The sequence below is a fragment of the Neovison vison genome, chromosome 7 (genome assembly GCF_020171115.1).
Source record: "Neovison vison isolate M4711 chromosome 7, ASM_NN_V1, whole genome shotgun sequence".
Taxonomy (NCBI): Eukaryota; Metazoa; Chordata; class Mammalia; order Carnivora; family Mustelidae; genus Neogale; species Neogale vison.
This window is the reverse complement of record NC_058097.1, coordinates 166,960,541-166,981,933: the sequence shown is the minus strand read 5'-3', so window position 1 is coordinate 166,981,933 and position 21,393 is coordinate 166,960,541. Positions and strand designations below refer to the sequence as shown.

General features: G+C 52.9%; 1 protein-coding gene across 9 annotated transcripts in view; it reads right to left on the bottom strand.

Annotated features, from left to right (window-relative positions):
* Positions 1 to 1,891: 1,891 nt before the first annotated feature.
* The window catches only part of NAV2 (neuron navigator 2), a 397,014-nt gene continuing 377,512 nt past the window's right edge, over positions 1,892 to 21,393 (bottom strand). For all 9 annotated transcript variants that reach the window (XM_044258951.1, XM_044258952.1, XM_044258953.1 and 6 more), the window contains 7 exons: positions 19,523 to 19,758; positions 17,232 to 17,386; positions 16,945 to 17,016; positions 15,263 to 15,459; positions 14,282 to 14,400; positions 8,269 to 8,472; positions 1,892 to 5,399 (listed from right to left, as the gene is read on the bottom strand). In XM_044258951.1, the coding sequence (XP_044114886.1) occupies positions 5,274 to 5,399; positions 8,269 to 8,472; positions 14,282 to 14,400; positions 15,263 to 15,459; positions 16,945 to 17,016; positions 17,232 to 17,386; positions 19,523 to 19,758 (1,109 nt within the window). In that variant the 3' untranslated portion in view covers positions 1,892 to 5,273. The remainder of the gene's footprint in view (positions 5,400 to 8,268; positions 8,473 to 14,281; positions 14,401 to 15,262; positions 15,460 to 16,944; positions 17,017 to 17,231; positions 17,387 to 19,522; positions 19,759 to 21,393) is intronic.

Here is a 21,393-nt window from a genome sequence, read left to right as displayed (position 1 = left end):
CAGTTCTCTGCAGTAAAGCAAGCATGTGCTGGGTTTATCTGGGGGAATGTCTAGTCTATCTTCTTGAACTGTTGTCGGTTCTTGTTCTTTGTTTTAATGACTATGGCAGTTAAGTCTTTGTATCTGCTAGGGAAATCTGTTTTCTTCCCCATTGGCTATGTTTCACCATTTGCATTTCTAAATACATTCAAAATCATCTCGTCAATGCCATAAAACTGTGTTGGACTTTCAAGTGGGATTGCGTCAAATCTATAGCCCGTTTTGGAAAAACTGACATCTTTACAACACTGATTCTTCTAATCCACAAACACAATATTTATCTCCACATGTGTTTGGGTCTTCCTCAATCTCTCTCCACAATGTTTTACACATTTCTGTGTGGGAGGCTTGCCCATCTTGTATTTCATTTATTCCTAGGTATTAGATATTTTTGATGCTTTTAAACTGGTACCTTTGAAATTCTTAAACTTGGGCTGTATAAAGATGTTGACTATTTTTAATTTTTTTCAAGTAGCTTCTACCTCCTCTGTGGGACTTGAACTCACAACCTGGAGATCAAGAGTTGCATGCTCTACCGACTGAGCCAGCCAGGCACCCCTGTTCAGTTAATTCTCATGTATTGATTTTGTATCCAGCTGATGTATTCAATTCACTATTTATAATAATGTCTGCGAATTCTTTTGGATTATCTTAAGTACATAATGTTATCTGTGAATAAAAAGGGTAATTTTCCAACCTAAGGAGACTGTAGCAGAAAGGGTGTGGTTTTAGAAGTGGATACTGTGGTTTGAAGTCATCATGCCCTTCGCCTATGCTGATCCTATATCCTCGAGAACATGAGAACAAGACTGTGTAGCAATGGGTAGAACAGATACTCAACATGGGAAATCTTAGGAATTCAGGGTATCTAGTTGCCGAACCATTGCACCAGCTCCCCTTCGTTCTTTCTGAAAGGCAGGAAAAACCGCCTCTATAGAACATCTGGATTCTCTCTCCCTCGGGCTGGGCCACTGTGGTGCCTGACAGATGCTGAGCCGTTCACATCACTGGCCGCGGAGTCAGCCGTGGAGGGTCTATTTCACAGAGAACCCACAGGCCTCGCGTCAAGCCTTTAAAGTTTTTGTTGTTGCTGTTCAAAGTGAAGGCTGAGAGGTGATCTCATCTGCCACGGTCTATGCCCTGCGATGGCTGCCAGCTGCTCGGTGGAACGGGGCCCCTAAGGTCAGAAGCAGCCCAGCAAGGCAGGCTTTGGATTTGGAAGATGGGGCTGGAACTCCCAACTCCCAGCCTTCTTAGCTGACAGGATCCTTGGCAAGTGGTTTTCTCTGATCCTGTTTCCTTCACTTGTAAAATGGAAGTAGGAATATTTACCTCCTCAGGGTCCTTTAGTGGATTATACTGGAGCGTTTGGGAAAGCAATTTGGCTATTAATAGGTATTCAATACATTAAAAAACAAAACAAAACAAAAACTTTGCCTGTGCCAAGGAGTCCGTTGGCGGTCTGCCCGGACACCGACGGGGCTTGCTGCGGCCAGCGTGGTGGAGGACACACATCACCGGCATCCCCTGGGAGGAGGTTAGAAATCAAGACACTCGGGCCACACCCTGGACCTTTCCATCAGAATCTGCATTCCCACAGGATCGCCAAGGACTCATCAAGTTTCAGAGAAGTCCCAAGGTTTGCGTTTCCAATAAGCCCCACACAAGGAGCCAAAAGTTAGAGGAGAAACTGAGGAGGAGGTGGCAGGATGTCGACGACTTTGCCACGAAGGTAGGTCTGCTAGAGTTACGGGCTCTCCCTGCTGTCTATCTTTCTCCAGAACAGTTGCTGTTGCCGTGCAGTCGAACTCCGACGAGGACTTGCTCGAGCACAGAAAAGCCAGACCACTAATCTGAATAAATAAGCATCAATTTTATTGAATCATGAATAATTTAAGACTGGTACAATCATCGGCTTTATTCTCTATGACGTGGGGGTGTGATCTCCAGATCATTGGCAAATCCAAAAACCTCATGACAAATGAAAATTAAATAGGGAGGGCGGGAGGGAAGGAGGAAGGAAACATACCGTACACAAAATACTCAATTCCTAGTTTTCTCTTTAAAAATGGCTAGAAAAAATTCATCAAAATGCAGCACTTTAATCGATTATTTACAATTTCTATGTTACAATGAAAAAATGTACATCTTATAGGACATATTTCATCAACTGCTCCACTGGAAACAACTAGATTAAAACAGCAAACCTTCCATTTAATATCCACAAAGTTGGATTATTTTCCTTTTGAAGTAGATTCGCCATGATCAAATTTGAGTACACAGAATTTCGAAGTTGAAGCATCGACAGTGAAATAAAAAATGTCCCCAAGACACAACAAAGGTCTAGGCAAGTCTCATTCCTTGTCCCACCCCTCCCCCACCCCCAAACTTAAATTAAAAGATATTCCCATCTCATTTATGGCCTGTATAATTCTTGGCAGTTTGGGAAGAAGACTTTTGGCTTCCATTGGTAACTCAACATAAATGTTGCATAGAATTTCATACATTTCAAAATTAGCCTAACTGTAGAAAAAGGCAAACTGGAAGCATTTCGGACAGAGCCCTAAATGAGTACAAAGTCACTTTGTCAAAGGTGAGTGACACTAAAGTAAAACATGACCGAAATTAGAAATGTGCATATCAGACAACCCTGCTTCCCGAAACTTTAGGAAGGACACGGAGTTGTGAATCACACAAGGGCTACACTACTTGAAATCACCGGTCATTAGCCAGGTTAGCACCAGGGACAGAGGTCTCGGTTCTGAGCCTGGACCCAGCGGGAAGGGAAGTCTGTAGTAGAGGGGAGAAGACAGAGAAGGTGAGAAAAAAGGAGGAGGGTTTCAAACAATATTAGCAGGTGTCTACTCACAAGGTGACTGGGAAAACTGCCCCCAAGGAGAAGTCCATTTTATCTCCTCCCAAATTCACAGTATGAGCGTGTAAGGTCATCGTTGGGAAACAGATTGAGAAGGACCACTCTTCAGGTTTACCAGAAGGCTCAGGGTGTGGCTCGTGGTCACAGGCTAAATTCATGGTTTGAAGTTTTTATGGGAAAAAAAAACCAAAAAAACAAAAAAACACCAGAACAGAACAAGACACACTCACACACCCAGATGGCTAACGAAGGTTGTGCACAAGAGAGTCTGAGTTTACGGAGATGAGAGCAAGGACAGTACGGAGAGCTTTTCCATTCACTAGGTAAGGGGACACATTCTCCTTTTCCTCTAAGGAGGAAGAAAGTGGTATCATCCAATGTCATGCGAGCAGTTTCAGGTCAAGTTCTTGTGGTAAGAAAATGAGAAAAAAATGTACAGAGACAGACCTTCAGAAATAGAAAATGTGAAAGGTGGAATAAAAACCCTGATCGTTAACGGAGACACCCCCAACGGGGCCTGATAGAGATTCTCTTCATAAAGCATAAACTAACAACTTATAGATATACCACTCTCTGTAAAGGAAATACCAGTATGTTGAAGACACATCCTAGTAGGGTGTGTATCAGCAATGTCATGTGGACTTGGAACTTTTGCCTTTTCCTGCATCAGACAGATCACTGTCCAGGCAGAGTGTTAGTTGGAGACTGATAAGAATCTTTAAAAAAAAAAAAAGCATCTTTTTTTTTTTTTTCTCCTTTTTTTCTTTTACCCATGGTCACGCATCCACACAGATGAGTCTTTTGGATGAGAAAAGTCACAGCAACTTGAGTCCTCCTAACAAGTGGATGACTTTTTAGCCCTGTTTGCTCTGATGGGGAAAACAAGAAAAAGAATAATGGACCCCAGGCAGGCACAACACTCGTAAATGAACACGGTTAGTACAAAACCAGTAAGGCATCGCTTTGGGAAGGTCAGCACCGAAGAGGTCAGGCAAGACTCGTCTGGACGGAGGCGGGGGCTTCTGGAAGGGAGCGGCCGCCGGCCCCTTGTGGAGTTGCGTCATGTTGGTTCTGAGGAAAGTGCAAGTCTTGTGCGAGGTGACCTCAGCACCCCACCTGAGGTTGGGGCTGGCACGCCTGAGGTGTCGATGTGCGTTCTGAAGCCTCGAGGACAAGAAGAAAAGGCAAGGTCCCGGCTCACCCGCGCGTGGAGGATGGGGTCCTGGTCCTCCTAGAAAGGACACGCCCACCCCCGGCCCCAGCAGGGCCCGGCGAGGTGTAAAACCGTGAGGATGGACAACCAAACAACCAGAACTCAGCAGGACCAAACCGAAACTCAACTCCTGCTTCTTTCTTTCACCAAAGGACTGATTCTGACCAAAGGTTGGGGGAAGGGGGGAGAGGGAGGAAAATCTTCAAAATCAAAGAGTCAGAAGAGGGCGGGGAAACTCAAACCTCATTTGCAAGGGGGTAACCAGTTCAAAACAGACCCATTCTCACCGGCCACAGTGTTTGCAGAAAGAAAAACCTGATTCACGGAGACAGGAGGAGGAGGGCACAGACACGGGCTGTCCGCGCCGTGGTCCCATCCGCTCGTGCACGCTCCACTCACGCTCGGGACCGACCGGAGGCTGCCGGGTCTGGGAGGTGTGGCTGAACGGGAACAGGCAAAAATACCCCTCGGGGAAGGAGAGCACCATTTAAAAAGCCAAACAAAACAGCGAGCGGGGGTTGCGCGTTGCGCTTCGCGTTTGCCTAAGGTGTCCCCGCGCCGTGCTCTGCGCTCTGCTGAGCAGGACCCGGCCGCACACGCGCTCTTAGCACCAGCTCTCTCTGTGGCCGGCCGCGGGGAAGGCGGGGAGGCAGAGGCTGGCGCTCACGGCAAGAGCCAGGGGGTCGGTGTGGAGGGGCAGCTGTGTTGCCCGCATTTCCAGCTTGGTTCCAGTCTCTCTGCTCTGGGCAGCTCGCAGCAGGATGCTGTTGGGTTTCAGAGCTTCCAAGTGGGTTCTTGGTTTGTGTGTGTGTGTTTTCTTTATAAACCTTCCATTTCAACGGTGATGATCCTTTCCCGAGAAGTAACTTCAGTGTCTTAGGGAGGTCACGGCAACAAGGCAAACGATAATGAAAATAAACGATGAGATAGTGCAGGTCTCACTGTGGAAGGCAGCGGTGCCGAGGCGGCTGGCCCGGGAGGCCCGCACCCAAGTCGAGGCTGGAGGACGAGGGGTCTGGGTATCCCTGCGGCTCTCACGCTGCGGCCGGGGGGCTGGCTCAGGAGGGCATCTTCAGGGGGTGCAGGGGACGCGCATGGAGCGGGGCACGGAGGGGAGAGGCAGGCAGGCTCCATGGCTGGCCCCTGTCACAGAGTAGACTCTAGGGATGAGTCCAGGATGTCATCCTGATGGCTGTTGCTGTTAGAGTCGCTGTCGTAGCTCTGGGGGCTGGAGTAGTTGGCCGCCTCCTGCAGCCTCATCAGCATGTTCATCTGGGGAGAGAGCGAGAACATGAGCGGCTTTCAGCCTGGCAGTCATCTGCCTCCGGACTTTTCCAGGCTCCTGCTCTGTCCTCCAGACTCACCCTGGGCTGCAGCCCACAGCAGAGGCCGTGGTTGAGAAAACAAAACTGTGAACTCCAGGCCAGGCTTCCAGGTTTCCAATCCTGCCTCTAGCACTTAGGAGCCACATAACCTCGAGTAAGTTACTTCACCTTATTGTGTCTCGGCTTCTTCATTGGCCCCATGAGAACAATCGTACCTGTCCTACCATGTTATGGGTGTGGACTGAGTGAATACAGGCAGAGCACAGAAAACAAAAGAGGAAGTCTTCTAGGAATCCAGTATTTATCTTGTATTTGCAAGTGACACACCTTACCCAAGCACAGCCCTCGGGCGGCGTAGAGATGCCCGTCCAGCCGCCTGGGCACCGCTGATAAGTGAGGAACACGGCTCCCCCTTTGGAGAGCAACAAGCCCATGCAGATGTCTGGCTCTGGCCAGAGGGCAGTCTGGAGCTGGCAACGCTCCCACTCCTGCCGAGGCCACCACAGGGAGGTAAAGGACAGCACCAGCCACAAGCAGAGCCACAAAGCACAGAGGCGCCTGGATGCCGAGGTGGGAAACTCCAGGCAAGTTACCTATCATATCTGAGCCCCCAAGTCCTCCTCTGCAGAGCAGAGAGAACAAGAGCACCTGTGTCTCACAGGGTCGAAGGACAGGAGGAGCCTCAGACCCACAAAACAGGGGTTGGCATGTAGGAAGTTCTCAATAAAGGACATCTGCCATCATCACCATCATTTGTTTAAAAAGTTTAAAGAATGTTCTGAGACCTTCCCTGCCTACAGTCTGTGGGTTATTTGTTTGCCAGTGAAAGGGGGAAGTAGGAATGAATTTTATTTACAACTGTAAATTGTGTCTTTTTGATTCTATGTAGCAAGTTAGTTAGAAAGAAGGGTGTCTCTGAGCTAGGGCCAAGATGCCAAGCAGCTGGGCATGAAATCCAGCTGCTTCCCAGCCAGCTGCCTCTCAGGATGCCTCATGGTCTCCTTGGGTGAGCCAGGGCGCAGAACCACCATCAGCGGGGCCTATTGGTGTAGCCACGACTGGGTAAAAGGTGGAGCCAAAGTTCAACAGGCAATCCTGGGCAGCCACGATTATTCATTCATCAAACAGCCCCAGTGGATTTACAGTGTATAGTCTTGAACAAAAAACGAGTCAGTTGCCTTCTCCCAGAGGTCTCAGTCTCATGAGGGAGAGAGAGACCGGTCAGCAAGAGACAGCGGGCCCTGGGCAGGGAGAAATACCAAGTATCTATTTGTTTCGTGGGGGTGACTGCCCAGCACAGCTCACTTCCGGGGACCTGGGGTTGGAGGGAGAGTTCTGTGTAATGGTTCCAAGAGCTCCAGGCTTTACCTAAATGCCCTTATGTTTAGTCAGGGACACAAATACTCCTGCGTTAAGAGAAGAGGTTCTGGGGACGAGGGAGCCATGTTTTCCTCTAGAGATCTCCTAAATTCTATTTTTTATGTAAGGAAAGAGCTCATGAGCTTGCAGCTACAAAAACATCTCCGTGACTCTGACTGTGGCCATAATTCATGTTGGATGTGGCTGTTCCTTTCTTCTGCAAACACTCCCACTTAAAATATAGTTCCTGCTGAAGAAAAGCTCCCAGGACCACAGCTCCTTCCTGCCAGTCAGAAGGATGTCAGACAACTCACAGCAGCAGTGATGATGATGATGATGATGATGATGATGATGATATTTATCAAGCAAATCAGTTAGTCATCAGGGAAAGAACAACAAGTCAGCTGTCTTTTAATCCTGCTGCATCCCTTATGAACATGTTCTTTCATTAAGTAATGCAAGGGGGTCCTGCGTGGCTCAGTGGGTTAAGCCTCTGCCTTTGGCTCAGGTCATGATTCTCAGCGCCCTGGGATCAAGCCCCTCACTGGGCTCTCTGCTCAGCAGGGAGCCTGCTTCTCCCTCTCTCTCTGCCTGCCTCTCTGCCTACTTGTGATCTCTGTCAAATAAAATAAATAAAATCTTAAAAAAAAAAAAAAAAGAACTTAAAAAAAAGTAACACACGTCCTATTTTCTGCTGTGTTGTTCCTCTTGCCTTAGCTGCCAAGGGAGCTCAAGGGTAAACTGAAGGCATGATAATGGTCATCTAAGTGTGGAAGGCTCTGGGATATGTGCTTCCACCTTCTTTAATAGAGTTTTCGATTTATTAGGTCTAATTTCACAGTCTCACGTAGGCAGAGAACACTGTAATTATAGTGTTAGCGTCCCTGTCCAGGCTCTTCTCAAAGGGCCTTTATTTGTTCTTGTAATGATGGGGGTAAGTAAGAAGCTCAGGCAAAGTTACCCAGACTTAGTTCAGGTCGCTGGTCCTGGGACCTGTATTCTGGCTGCCCTGTCCCTGGGAGCCCCTCGTGGCCTCAGACCTCTCCCTGCCTGTGCTCCTGATCAGTTGGCTCGACCTTCTGCTCCTTAGCAACAGAGAGCTGCCTCTGCTTGGTCGCTAGTGGGAGAGATGAAAGGGGCAGGACAGCAGGTGATAAAGGTGGCACTCTAGTCAGAGGGCAAAGAGTGGGACAGGGGCGTTGAGGCTGGAAAAAAAATCACATTCGTAACCTTTTACCTTACACCGGAACAAATGTCTGAGGGTTCAAGGCTGTAGTGAGAAACTGACATCATGAGAGAGCATGTTGGCAAAAGTGTGACTAACCTTGGGGTCGGTCCAGCCTTCCAAAGTGAGACCCTGGCTCGGTCCCGTCTCTATTCCCAGCATGCCTTGCGTCACAACCAATACACAGTAAGTGCTCAGTAAAAGCTGAGCCGCTCCGGGAGCTAAGACTCACCAGTGGGTCTCCTTCGGCGTCGCTGGGAGGCAACTGCTTGCTCGCAGACCCTTCCCGAGGCATGGAGTAGCCGTCGAAGCCGACATCCTCAGGCCGGAGCTGCAGCAGGGGAGGCCACTCGTGCTGCTGTGGGCTGGCTGCCCAGGGGTAGGTGTCCATCACCCACTTGGCGGGGTCCTCCCAAGGGGCCCGCCTTCCATAGAGCTGGAAACAGGCAAAGAAGGAATAGTCTGGGAGTGGCCGGAGACCTCTTCTGCAGCCCTGGTTTTGCAGCCTTTGGAAACCTCCTTAAGCCCAGCATGATGCCTTTCCTAATGGAGCAACTCCACTTCCAGAATTCTAAGGAAGGAAGCCACCCGAGGTACACACAGCTTGATGTGCTAAGACTGAAGGCAATGTGATATAGGGGTCAAAGGTGCTGGCTTTGGAGTCAGGCTGACCTGGGTCCACATCTTAGCTCTGCCACCACCTCGCCATGTCCCCCTAAACTCCATGCTTTGCAATTCAATCTGAGAAGCAGCCCCAACTGCGTGATTTGAAGCATTTGCTAATTTCTGTGGCGTAAATCCTCCTCCTAGGACCCATTTCAAACTACCAATATGGAATCATGGAATTTGGAGTCGGAAGGAGGTGCTGAGCATTAGCTCACAGAAGCCAGCTCTAGTGTCCCATTGGAGGCGCCCTACTCCCCGAGGATGACCTCCCACAGAGATCAAGGGCCGGGCATCAACACCACAGTGGTGGTCACCAATAGCCCCGGTTGGATAAAATCCCATTTCCTGAAGCAGCTCGGACTCTCAGAGCCCCTCCCGGCAGCCCCGGTCATTTTCAAGCCAGCACTCGGTTAACAGAGGTTAGGCACGGGTATCAGAATTTTAAGTCTCTCTCTCAACTATTATCCTTCAAAATCACAATAACTGACAGAAAACAATATTATCACTTAACTTAAGACCTTTTCTAAGATTTTTTATTTATTTATTTGAGAGAGAGAGACAGTGAGAGAGAGCATGAGCGAGGAGAAGGTCAGAGAGCGAAGCAGACTCCCCATGGAGCTGGGAGCCTGATGTGGGACTCGATCCCGGGACTCCAGGATCACGCCCTGAGCCTTAACTACTTAATGATAAAATTACTGCCGTGACTTTTACTGGCAATGTCAAGAAACCTATACTGTCTTTCAAGGACAGAAACCCAGGACGCTGCCCCTCCCTGAGCGGGGCTGCCACCAGGCCTGTCTTCATCTTCTCTCTAACATCAGCACAGGCGGCCGCATCTCACAGCTGACAGCGTGTCAGCCACACTTTACAAATACTGAACCGCCGTGGGACTCCAAGGGGAAGTACGAGTGCCCGAGTGTCCCAGTTGAGGGGACAGACCCAGGGAGGAAAGGCAGCAGAATGGGAATCCAAGTCTGCCGGCCTCCCCACACCCCTGAGTCTGAGTCGTGGTAGGTGTGCTCGCCCAGCACGGTGCTGGCTGTGGCTCTGGGAGGCTCGCCCTCGACAGGGAGCCCCGAGGTATACAGACCCAAGACTCCTGAGCCCCCTTGTCTGCACGGTGGCTCCCGCTGCCCTCCCATGACGTCTACAGGTGAGAGGGGCGGTGAGAGGACCCGCTCACAGAGCAGAGCTGAGCTCTGACTGCCCAGAAGACCACGTCTATCCAGGTCCTAGGCTGCCCCCGCTGGAAGGAACTGCGGTCCTCTGGCCTCATTCACCAGATGGGGTTGTCAGGGCCTAAACAGAAGCACCAGCCGTGAAAGCTTATGGAGAGGAGTCAGATTCAAACCCAGGACCTCAGCTTCCTTGTCTGGGCCTTTCTTCCCCTCTCCACCCCTCCTGACTGAGTCCGCCCGGTATCAGCAAGGCCACAGGACTCAGCCAAAACCAGGCCGGGGAGAGGCAGACCACTGTCCACCAGACAAGGATACGCCAACTTGGCTGAGTCATGCCTGCGAACAGCACCTCTGACCTTTATGTCTGATTTGTCAGGGAAGCCACCCACCCTGCCTGCACAGCACCTGCATCCCCCGAACTGGTGACGGACTCCGCCCACGCTCAGGACGCGCACACCCTCCTATGACCTCACTGCTTTCTCAGACACCGGCACCCCTCCCATCTAGCATCCTGACCCTGTCTGTCGCTAAATCTTCCCTCACCTGGGGCAGTGGTGAGTCTCAGGATTCAGCCTGGCGTTCTAGAGGCTGTTCATAGTCTGCGCACGAAGGGACGATGGGAAGGTGTAGGCGTGTGTACGTGCGTGCATGCCAGGAAGGGAGGGAACACACATGCGTTTGGGGGATATTCAGAACTGAAGAAGGCTGCTCCTCATCAGAAACATGCCTGCAATTTTAGAAGCTTCTCCCACCAGAGGGAGGTTTGGGCTGCCTTTCCCAAGCCAGACCTCACGCGTGAGATACTACGTGGCCCTACTTCTGGAGTCAGTCTGGAGGAGGAGAGGCTCACGGCCGCAGAGAAAGAGGCTGGGATGTGGAGCTCGTCCAGCCCTTAGACATAATATGGCCCAGTGGTTTTCAAATATTTGCTCTTCCCCTGACCCTACCAATGAGTAGCCTGGAGAATCTTCTGGGCTTCACAGAAGCCAGCCAGAGAAAATACTCCTCTAGTCTAAGCTTCTCAGATCACAGAGAACCTGAGACCTACAGACAGGAGACTCGCCCAGGGTCTCAGCGCCGGTTGGGTCATCCGATAAAGACCCCAACGCTCTCCCCTGCCCCACAAAGGGAACACGAGTCCTTTGAGTTGCTCTAAAGACCTCAGACACTTCAGCAAATGTTTATAATGACAGCTCCAAAGGGGAACAGAACTGGGAACTGAGTCATCAGACAAATGTACACTAGGCCCATGTGAACATCATCTGCAAGGACAGAAAATATTTTTACAAGCTTCCACACTCGCCACTAGACATGTTCAAGACCAGGTGATGAATGGCTGGGCTGGGACCGTGGCAGGCAGAGGAATGATCATAAAAGCTCCTGGCCCCACGGCAGCAGGGCCCTGAGGCAGCTCCGGGAAGCGGCGGAGACAGCTGGATGGAGAGACAGACAGATGGAACATTCACCTACCCCCAGGCAGGGAGGCGCCTGGTGTGCCCAGTGGCTCAGGAGCTGTGGGCTGAGACAATGGCAATGAACTCCTGAGCCTCTGTGAGCCTGACTCCACACCAGAGGCCCTGTTTGCCTGCTCTGAACCACGGTACCCCCATGGCCACATGCTCATCTCGTCTGGTCACGTGAGGAGTGACCCCACACAGTGCCCAGCACATAGTCAGCGTGGATTTCGGTAACTCGGGGAGGGGTGATCAAATTTTTTTTAAAAAGAGAGGCATCCTTTTGTTACATGAAATCTTATGGAGAAAACCACCCTATGAAATACAGCACTTTGTTCCCTGAGCCACCGGAAGCTTCTGGGAGTTAGGGGTTTCTCAGGAGCTTGAAAATCCCAGAAGGAATGGAGGAGTCGGCCAGACGGTTCCAACGCTGGCTCATCATACTCCTCCCACTGAGTGAACTTGGCGAATAGTCAAAAACTCTCGTGAGCCTGTCTCCTCACTTACGAGGTCATCTTCGAGCTGTTAGAACTATAAGAGATCATGCACATCAGGCCCCAAGCAGCACCCAGCAAGTAGCAAGCCCTCAGTCAACGTCAGCAGACTTTCCTTCAAAATGAGAGGCCTGAAGAGCACACCAGGTTTCCTCTTGAATCAGCAGATTCTGGTGGTTTTCCTGGGCTCCCCAGGATGATGAGGTCACAGGTCTGGGGCAAGGTGGCTCACTTCCGAGCAGCTTGGTAAAATGCTAACTGTGGCACACTCTTCAAAGATGGTCTTTCGAATCACCTCACAGCTTAGGGAAGCCATGACTTTCCTTGCCTCACACTGAACTGGTAAGTCCCATGAGATGGTGGCATGTCTCTGTTCCCTGCCCCCGATGGATGGATTTGGGAATGGTCTATAGCCATCCCCAAATCCTTTCAACCTGTTGTCTTCTCACTCCTGGTGGGAAGGAGACTCAGTGCTCCTTCACCATGAACCCCAGGAAGGGCAGTTTACACTGTGCCCAGAAGGCCTTTGAAATTCAGGTCTAAAGGAGCAGGGTCCTGGCATGTCCACCCTGGGTAAGGACCAACAGGGAGCCACCTGATGGGTAGTTCAAGGCTGGAGCACTCCTTGTGTCTCCCCACTCCTGGTTTGGGGCTCACTGCGCAAAGGAGGCTGGCCCTTAACCAACAAAGCCCAGGGGTTCTTCCAAGAATGCTCTGAAGTCACTCCCTATCTGTCATCACAAGATAAATTTGGAGCAAAGAAGAAGCAAATGAACAAGCGAAAGGCGAGGCAGAAATAAGAGGAAATGGTGCATTTCCTCCACCTCTAATTCCTGTTTTGAGCATGGGGGGTCTCTCAGAGGGACCGGGCATAGGGCAGCCCCGAGAAGCCACGGAGGGTGAACAGAGGAGGGGCTTCCGAAATCCAACAGACTTCAGGAGTCCAGCATGTGGGACAAGCTTCTGCTGGCCCAAGAAAACAGAATGACTGCATGGCCGCTTGGCTTTGTGGCACTAACAGATCATCTGATTAAAGACTAAATTAGGGTCCGGTGACCCAGGCCAGTGAATTTATCTACCCAGGGAGATTCTTACTGCAAAGATCTAAAATCCTCACACCTTTGTTTACGAAAGCCATGAGACACAGGAGAAATGCTGCCATCAGGGAATGGTTTTCACACACGACCAATGAATAATTTGGGGCTGACCAAGGGACTGCCCAGGTTCGTGCGGGTCTGCCTTCAGAGTGCTTTTCTGTTTCCACGGGTCCCTGCATTTGCAGGACCTGCCCTTGTTCCATGGAACAGCAGTCACAAGAAGCACGTTCCTTTCCCAGTTCTTGCCGTCCCACAGGCCCCCGGAAACCATGGGCACCGCTGCGTGGCATGAAGCTGTCCCATATTCACTGGGCTCAGCCACACGTACAGCAGTGACACACACAGACTGCAGCCACGAACGGGCGGTACCCCACACATGCACGTGGAGGTGCCCCTTCCTATGCCCTCCACAGGCACACAGCAGCCTCCTGGGTTTCCAGGTGCCCAGTGTGGAGGAAACCAAGGAGCCCTTGGGAACCTGATGGGTTCCCGGATTCTTCCGCTGTGTCTGATGCCTGCTCATTACTCAGTGTGGGGGCTGCAAGCCTAGGTAGGACCTTCTCCAGGGTGACCCTCAACAGTGACCCTGGGGCAGGCTCCAATCCGATTCTAAGCCTGTAGCATTCAAGGATGGACTGCATGAGAAGTGAGCGGTGCTGCCTTCCAGCTGCTGCTCTGTAGGGACTTGTAACCTCGGGGGCCCCAGGGTCCTACCTGGTGGGGGGGCGGGGGGGAGGGGCAAGGTGTCCAGGTGGCAGGTAGTGAGTACTTTGGGCCTGAGGCCTCAGAACCTGGATTTCAAGCTAGAGGCCTGATCTCAAATCTCAGATTCTTCAAGTGTCCCTTTTTTGACCTTGGGTAAGTCACTTACTCTCTTTGAGCCTTAATTTTTCTCTCCTGAAAAATGGAGACAAAAACTTAAAAAAAAAAAAAAAAAATCTTTGCTCAAATCCCGGGACTAAGGCAGGGCTTGAGTCAAATAGCAGAGGGGAGACTACTTCCCAAACTGTACGCTTCACTCTCTTGTGCGCTCACCACGCTGGGCCCTTTCTGGCCACGACTGCATTTAACCCTTGAGGTGACTCCTCGTGGTGGAGGACCGTCACCCTCCCCTTCTGTCTGCGAGGGCACTAGGGCACAGAGAAGCTGCCAGCTTGCCTGGGGTCCCACATTAACGGTGGCAGAGTCAGGATAGGTCCTACTCTGGGCCAGACAGAGGGCCTCCCCTGTGAGGGACGGTCACGCCACGGCCATCGGACGTCTAATGGAAGAGATACAGACAACTCCTCTGGTCACCAGAACAGTCCCCGCCCCCACCCCAATTTTGAGGAGGCCCGTGGCAAGTGTGCTCCTCACCTGGAGTCCTTCTCGGACGGCTTCCAGGAGATAGGGGATAATCGAGTAGTTCCACAAGTCGGTGAACCACACCCTGGAGCCATCCACGTCGATGGGGCATGATAGGAAGAGCCGCGGGCCTGGGGACCATAGGGAAAAATCAGTCAGAGCTGAAATGGGGGGCGAGGGAGGGGTTAAGAGAAGCCACAGTCTTAAAAGACCCCACAGGAGGGACCCTGTGATTTTCTGAATGGTAGTGTAAGTACCGCTTCCCCGGGATCTCTCTCCCTGTGAGGAAATCATCCGAGAGAGAGAGGAGAGGCTTTAACGGGAGAGATGTTCACTGCAATGCGACGAACGCTGAACCCTGCCCGCTGGAACCAGAGGTGTGCCCAGCGTCCGAGAAGAGAATCGGTTACGTGAACGACGGTGTGGCCACAGCTGACTACTCTGTAGCCCCTGGGAAGGACTGTGAAAATGAAGCCTCAACACAGACGCTCCAGGGACAACGGGAAATAAAAAAGAAAGAGCATCCTGTGTGTATGCTGTGTTTGCACCCACACAAACGCTACATGTCCGGACAAGGACAGAACACTGAAGCTCAAATTAACATTAGGTGAGGATGGTGGGATGATCCGTCTTTTTTTCTCTGAACCCTAAGCTCCGGGAATGTTGATTGTGTTTTATTTTTAAAGTGGAGCCCATGTCGCCGGGTGCCCTGCCCTTGGGGGAGCCTGGCAGTGGGGGCTCATCAGGGAGCTGGCATTGGCGCAGGCCGGCTGCGAGCTCTGATCGGCCCTAGTGGCTGTGCAAAGAGGGGGAAAGAGTCAGAACCGGATGCTGATGACCGGCAGCATGGGGTCTGCCCGGGCTGTGACCATCCCTCTGTCCCCTTCTCATCCGTGTGGACGGTGCTGCATCTGGCTGACTTGTGCCTGCCAAGTGCTGTCCCGGGCAGGGCCCCAGAAGCAGCGTCTGTCCCCTGGCTGGCCTCCCACCTACCTATGGTGACGTCTGAGGAGCTGTGAGCCTCCAGGAAGCGGTTGAGGTGATGCCAGACCTTGGGAATCCAGTCAATGATTTTTACCAGCTCCACATTCCGCACTCGCCCACTGATCTCTGTTTCCATGAGCTTCCGCCTCAGGAACCGGCCTAGGAAGCCCTTCACCGGCTCCGTGTGGTTGGCACAAAGCACCCACCTGGAGGAGAGGAAGGTTTCTCCGTTACGAGGACAGCCTCACTGCTCTGAACACTGCGCACACATTAAATCCCAATTCCCTCACGGCAGCCCTGTGACAGAGCTGCGACAGCCATCCCCATGTCACAGATGGAAATGCTGAGGCACAGACAGGTTGCACAGCTTATCCGAGATCAAACAACTGTTTAATATAAGGGCTAAGATCAGAACCAGCATGGTCCAGCTCCAGAGTCTGAGCTCTAACCGCTGAGCCTGCTATGTCTCGTGCTGGAAGTCGGGCTGTGGGCTGGCCTCTGGGGCTGTGACAAAGACTAAGACGCAGTCCTTGTTCCCCAGAAGCACACAGTCTAGTGGAAGAAGTAAAAGAGCAGAGGAACGAGACGTGACAAAGCCCGGGGAAACAGCGAAGCCTCCCGGAGGAGCGGATGTCTGAGAGCAGGAGGGGCTGGGGAGGGGGGTGGAGACCAGGCTGTCACCTACGTACAGGTGTGTGGGGTCTTTGGGGGAAAAGGCAGAGATTCAGTGTGACCAGTGTAATTCAGCGTTCAGACTTGACCTGCCCACCCACAGGGTCTGATTCCATGTTGGAGGTGATGGGGAGCCACTGAAGGACTTTAAGCATGACGGTTTTCTGGTCAGATCTGGATTCTGGAACGCTCCCTCAGCTGCCACTGGTGCAGCCGAGGGCCCGCAGGGCACCAAGCTGCGGGCAGGCACAGGGGTTGCAGCGAAGGTGTGCGGGGAGCTGCGGTGGTGGGGAAGGAGGAGGAAGCACTGATGAGCCAGGACAGCCTGGCTGCAGAGGTGACCGTGATCTCAGGCCTGGGGGAGTCGACATTTCGGATGATCACAGTTCAGGTCCACTTTCAATAGCTTTCCCTCAGAGACGCCTGCAGAGCGGCCAGTGACAATGAGCCAGGGGCCTAGCCCAGAGGGGCTTCCTAGCCGCCTCGAAAGGCCCAGGCGGGAGAGGGGCAGCAGGGCAGTCAGCTGGGAGGCGGCACAGGGCATCCAGCCACGTAAGGCAAGCCACATGGCCATGTTGCATGACTGAGCTGGACAGTCCTTCCCACTTCCCACATCCCAGCAGTGACAGCACCTTGGTAGAGGGCCAGGGCCACTGGAGTACAAAGCCCCACAGACCCAGCTCTGAGAGGACACTCAAAATCAAGAGCTTCCGCTTCTCAGGATCACTTGGGGTGGAGAGATGCATCACCAGGGACAGGCAGGGGGCAGGGGTGCAAGGCCAGAGCCACGTCCTTGACATGGCTACCCCGGGGCGGAGACGCAGAGAGACCCAGGCTCCCATCTCAGCTCTGCCCCTGACCGGCCAGGTGACCCCACATGAAGCAATTCTCTCAGCCTCCCTGTCCCAATGTGCAAGATCAGTCTACCTCGTTGAGGCTGTCGTGGGAACGAGATGGGTTACACCCGGGCAAATGCTCAGCACGACCCCCAACACAGGCGCCCGATAGCCGTGCCTCACCTGAAGTTGTGATGAAGCTGCAGATTGGGAGTAGAAGAGGTAGCCTGGTTCATGGTGCCGATTATGTAAGGGCTGCGGGGACGGGAAGGAAAAGAAGGCTTGGTGAGTCAAAGGCGAGCCAGGGAAGGCGCTAGCGGAAGCCCATGGCGCCTGCCCGAGCAGGCAGATGGCTGCTTGCCTCCCCCGCCCCGCCCACGGACCCCGGGCTGCGGGGGCACCGTGCCCGTCCAGCACACATCCCGCGGCCACCGTCCTCCGGGGCCATGGGGGCCGGAGCTGTCCTTTACCATTTCTGGTCCTTGCAGTTGAGCAGCCCGTTGAAGATCTCGCCCAGGGAGCTGACGTGGTGCAGGTTGTCCAGGATGATGACGAGGGGCATGTCCCCAGCGCTGTTCTCACTGCCGCACTGGTCGGCAAGGTTGGACAGGTACTGGCGCAATTCCTGGGGAGGTCGGGGGAAGACTCAGCGGGGGAATGTTCCCCAATAAAGACGGACGTGCTCGAAGCCTTCACTTTGCCCAGGTCCACACAGGTGGAAAGGCCCCTGAGGAGGCTGTGGTGAGCCTGTGTTGAGGCACTGTGGGGTGCCCAGGCACGGTTGTGTTCCCTGCTCCTATTACTTCTCTGCAAGTGTTGTCGTTTTTCTTGATGTGTTTATGATGCCGACCTTCCAGTAAGTTCCCAAGGGCTGGTGTCTTATACATGTCTGTACTCCTACAGCACGTGCCTGAGAGCCACTCACACAGAAGCCCCTGATGGACGGACGCAGCAAAGGAGCGCTCCCCCCGCACGGGGAATGCCGTCACAGCCAGCCAGCCAGCGGCACAGGGGAGAAGGCCTACATGCCCAGGGGGCCCTGGATGGTTGGATGAAAGGGTAAGCTCTGGACTGAACTGTGGAGAAGAGGTAGGGGACTGGCTTGGGTTGGAACTAGGATGCATCCCAGCACGGCTGTGGTTAGGGATGTGGGTCAGAAGAGGAGGAGAAAGGATAATGGTGCCAAAGAGGAACGGCTGAAACGGCGGGCAGACGAGCGGCGAGGCACCAGAGTGCCTGGCTGCTAGCGTTACGTCTAACAATGGTGGCCAGGGACTTAGAGTCTCACACACAGAATCTCTGCAGCCCCACGGTCACCTTCTTGGGTGGGCACTGGGGTTCCCTCCGTCTTACCAATGAGGAGGCTAGGGCACATCGGAATCAGGGGCCTGGCTCCAGACTCAGGCCTGCGTCGCTGTGGGCTCCTCACCACACCAGCCGGTCCCGTGCATGATCCCGGTAGCTCAGAGGGAGATGCTTCCCCTCCCTCCGACAAACACACACACAGGCCACCCTTTTAAGCCCAAGTGTGGCTTGCTTACATCAGGAAAAGCCTTGCTTTTTAAGTTACTAGTAATTTCTTCTTCCTTTAGCCCCTTTCCACCAGGGGTTCGTGGCCTCAGATACCTGACAAGGACAGAGTTTCCAGAGCCTTCCTTCCCCTACTCGGGCTCGTGGGGTATGGCTGGTAAGCTGCATTCTACCGAGGGTGCTGGTCAAGGGGAATGTGGGAGGGGGCTCAAATCTAGCCTGGGCTCAACCCCCAACCACGTGTCGGGGGGGGATCCTTCTCTCACTGGTCCTGGGACAGGGTGCTTTTCCCTAAGGGGGCTCACACAGAGACTCTGGGCACTGGCACTCTGAAAACTTCTACTTCTACCCCGACATCAAAAATCACCCAGCAGACTGAATGGCGCAGATTCCCGGCCTGCCAAACCTACTGAAAGCCGTCATCTGGGAATGAGGTCCGGCAATCTATATTTAGGAGCATGCCAGGTGATTTGTAAGGCAGAAGAGTCATTTCCCAATTGCCTCTGACTCACCAGTCCCCTTGCTCAGGGCCAGCCCGAGCAAATCATCCATCACCTCCCACTGCATGAGCAGCAAACAGGATTGAGAAAGCACTTCCCGGGACCAGGTCCAGACTTCCCCAGGGGTCCCCATGAAGCAGGACTGAAGCCTGATGCCAGCTCTGGAGTCTAGGACTCTGACTCACACTCTAGTCTGCTGCTCTGCACCATTAAGGGGTCCTAGGCACACGGCCACCTGCCTCGAGCCTCAGGTCTTGCCTCTGTGACATGAGGAGCCACGACCTCCCCCTCGAGGGTACTAGCGTGAGGCAGCCAGTTTGCTGGTCATGGGCAAGCAGTCAGTGATGGAAGCTGTTACTGTGCATGTCCTCACCGTTCCTCAAAAGGATGTTTCATCCGGAGAAACAAGAGCGCCAAGCAAGCACGTGACAAGTTCTCAGCAAACCAGAATGGATGCTTCTGGGGTGCTTCTAAAGGACTCCTAGTACTGGGCGTCCCAGCCAGCTCAGAGCGGGCCAGGGAGAGGTGGGCCACCTCTCCTTACAGGTGGCACCCCTGGCTGCGCCTTCTGCTTCCCCATCCTGACGTCCTCCACAGGCTTCCGCAAGCCCGAGCGAGCCCACACGGGTGACCATGCTTCCCCATCAGGGCAGGGGTGGCCTCGATGGCCCCGAAAGGGCCACTCGCTGCAGGCCCCCGGCTGCGCGGAAGCCTCCACAGGACCTTCTCACCTTGCTGGACTTGTGGTCCACATTGAAGGTGGCGATGACGCCGTCCGTCAGCTCCCGGCCCTCCCGCAGCACGAGGTACTCAGACAGCCGGTTGGCCAGGTAGGTCTTCCCGGTGCCGCTGGGGCCGGAGAGGATGATGCGCCGGTGCTCCAGCAGCAGGGACACGTAGCGCTGCAGGATGGGCTTGGGGATCAGGGACTCAAACACCAGTGCGTCCAGGCTGTTCTCTGCGAGCCCTGCATTGGAGAGCGACAGGAAGGGTCTGGAGCCCTGTACGACGGGTGGCTCTGCACGTGCCCCCGGGACTGCCAAGCTCTGTCCATGGCAGCCACTCCCCCGGAGACCGCTGCCCACCCGGGTACACGGGAGGCAGGGCACCAGCAGCCACGGCCGTCTGTCTGCTCATAAGCACCGTCTGGCCCGACACCTGGCTCGGCCGACTCGCCCAGACTCAGCCTGCACTCCGGCACCCAGGCCCTCGGGCCCTGTCTGTCCTCTGCAGAACTGCTAAGACGCTGGGCTCTGCTTGCCTGTCTGGATTTACCGTGCTGCTGCTGTCTGCCCAGACCAGACCCGAGTCTCCCATGTCTGCCAAGACCCTGGAGTGGCCAGTCACCCTGTTCTCTCTTGTGCCCTAAGGCACTGCTGCCCACACTCAGATATGCCACAAAGGAGGCCACCACTTCATCTTGAGAACGAAGAAGTGCAGTTTGATTGGGGATGTGACGACGGATAGGGGAAGCCGAGAGGCTACCCAGCAAGACCTCTGAGTCTCAACAATGTCAGAAGGAAATGTATCTTTCCCCTTTCCTAGGTGGGACCGCTCCACCAGTCAGGGCTGTTGGCTTTTTTTTTTTTTTTTTTTGGTAAAGATTTTATTTATTTATTTGAGAGAGTGAGTGAAAGAGAGCATGAGCAGAGGGGAAGAGCAGAGGGAGAACCAACCTGGGCTTCGGTCCCAGGACCCCCAGGATCATGACCTGAGCCGAAGGCAGGGGCTTCATGGACTGAGTCATCCCCAGGGCTGCTGGCTATTTATTTATTTATTGGGAAAACTTTCATTTGTAGTCAGAGAGAGAAAGAGAGCATGTGTGGGACCCCAAGGCCCTAAGATCATGGCCTGAGTCAAAACCAAGTCAGATGTTTAACCTGGCTTTTTTAAAAGAACTATTTTCTTGATATCATTCTCAAAAGAAGATCCATCCAAGGTCACTGTCTAAAACCTAAAACAGTTTTGTTAAAACTTACCTTAAGAAAACTAGTGTAGGTAGGTAAAAAGTCAAATGAAAAGCATTTATTCTATTTTATTTTTTGGTAAGGATTTCATTTTTAAGTAATCTCTACAACACCTACTGTGGGGCTCAAACTTACAAGCCTGAGATCAACTGAGCCAGCCAGGACCCCCATTTATTCTGTTTTATCATATAGTATCTTTCTTCTACAAAATTATTCACTGCAAACAGACCTCACAAATGCATTTATATGCTACTTTCCAATCCTCCCCCAACTTCTGAGAATGGCCCCTACATGCAGGAGCCTATTCCAGAATGACCATGATGAAGGTTTCTAAATGACTTCTCTTCTGGGTACAGGCCTAAGACTTCCCTGGTACCGAGCTCAGGGTACCCTACACTGGCTAGAACGCGATGCAAAGTGTGGAATGCAGGGTCTCTAGTCTAAACTTAATCACGAGACAGGAAAAAACCCACAGAAATCTCTCTCTACATACACGCTGATGCTCTTTTGGTCTTTTGCGCTAAAGCCCCCTGGGAGTGACTATTCTGCCCATGAACTCACTGCAGGGTGTGCCCAGCCACACCCCCACCCCCGGGACCACTGCAGTGGACTGTCTGCAGCCCACGGATCTCTCA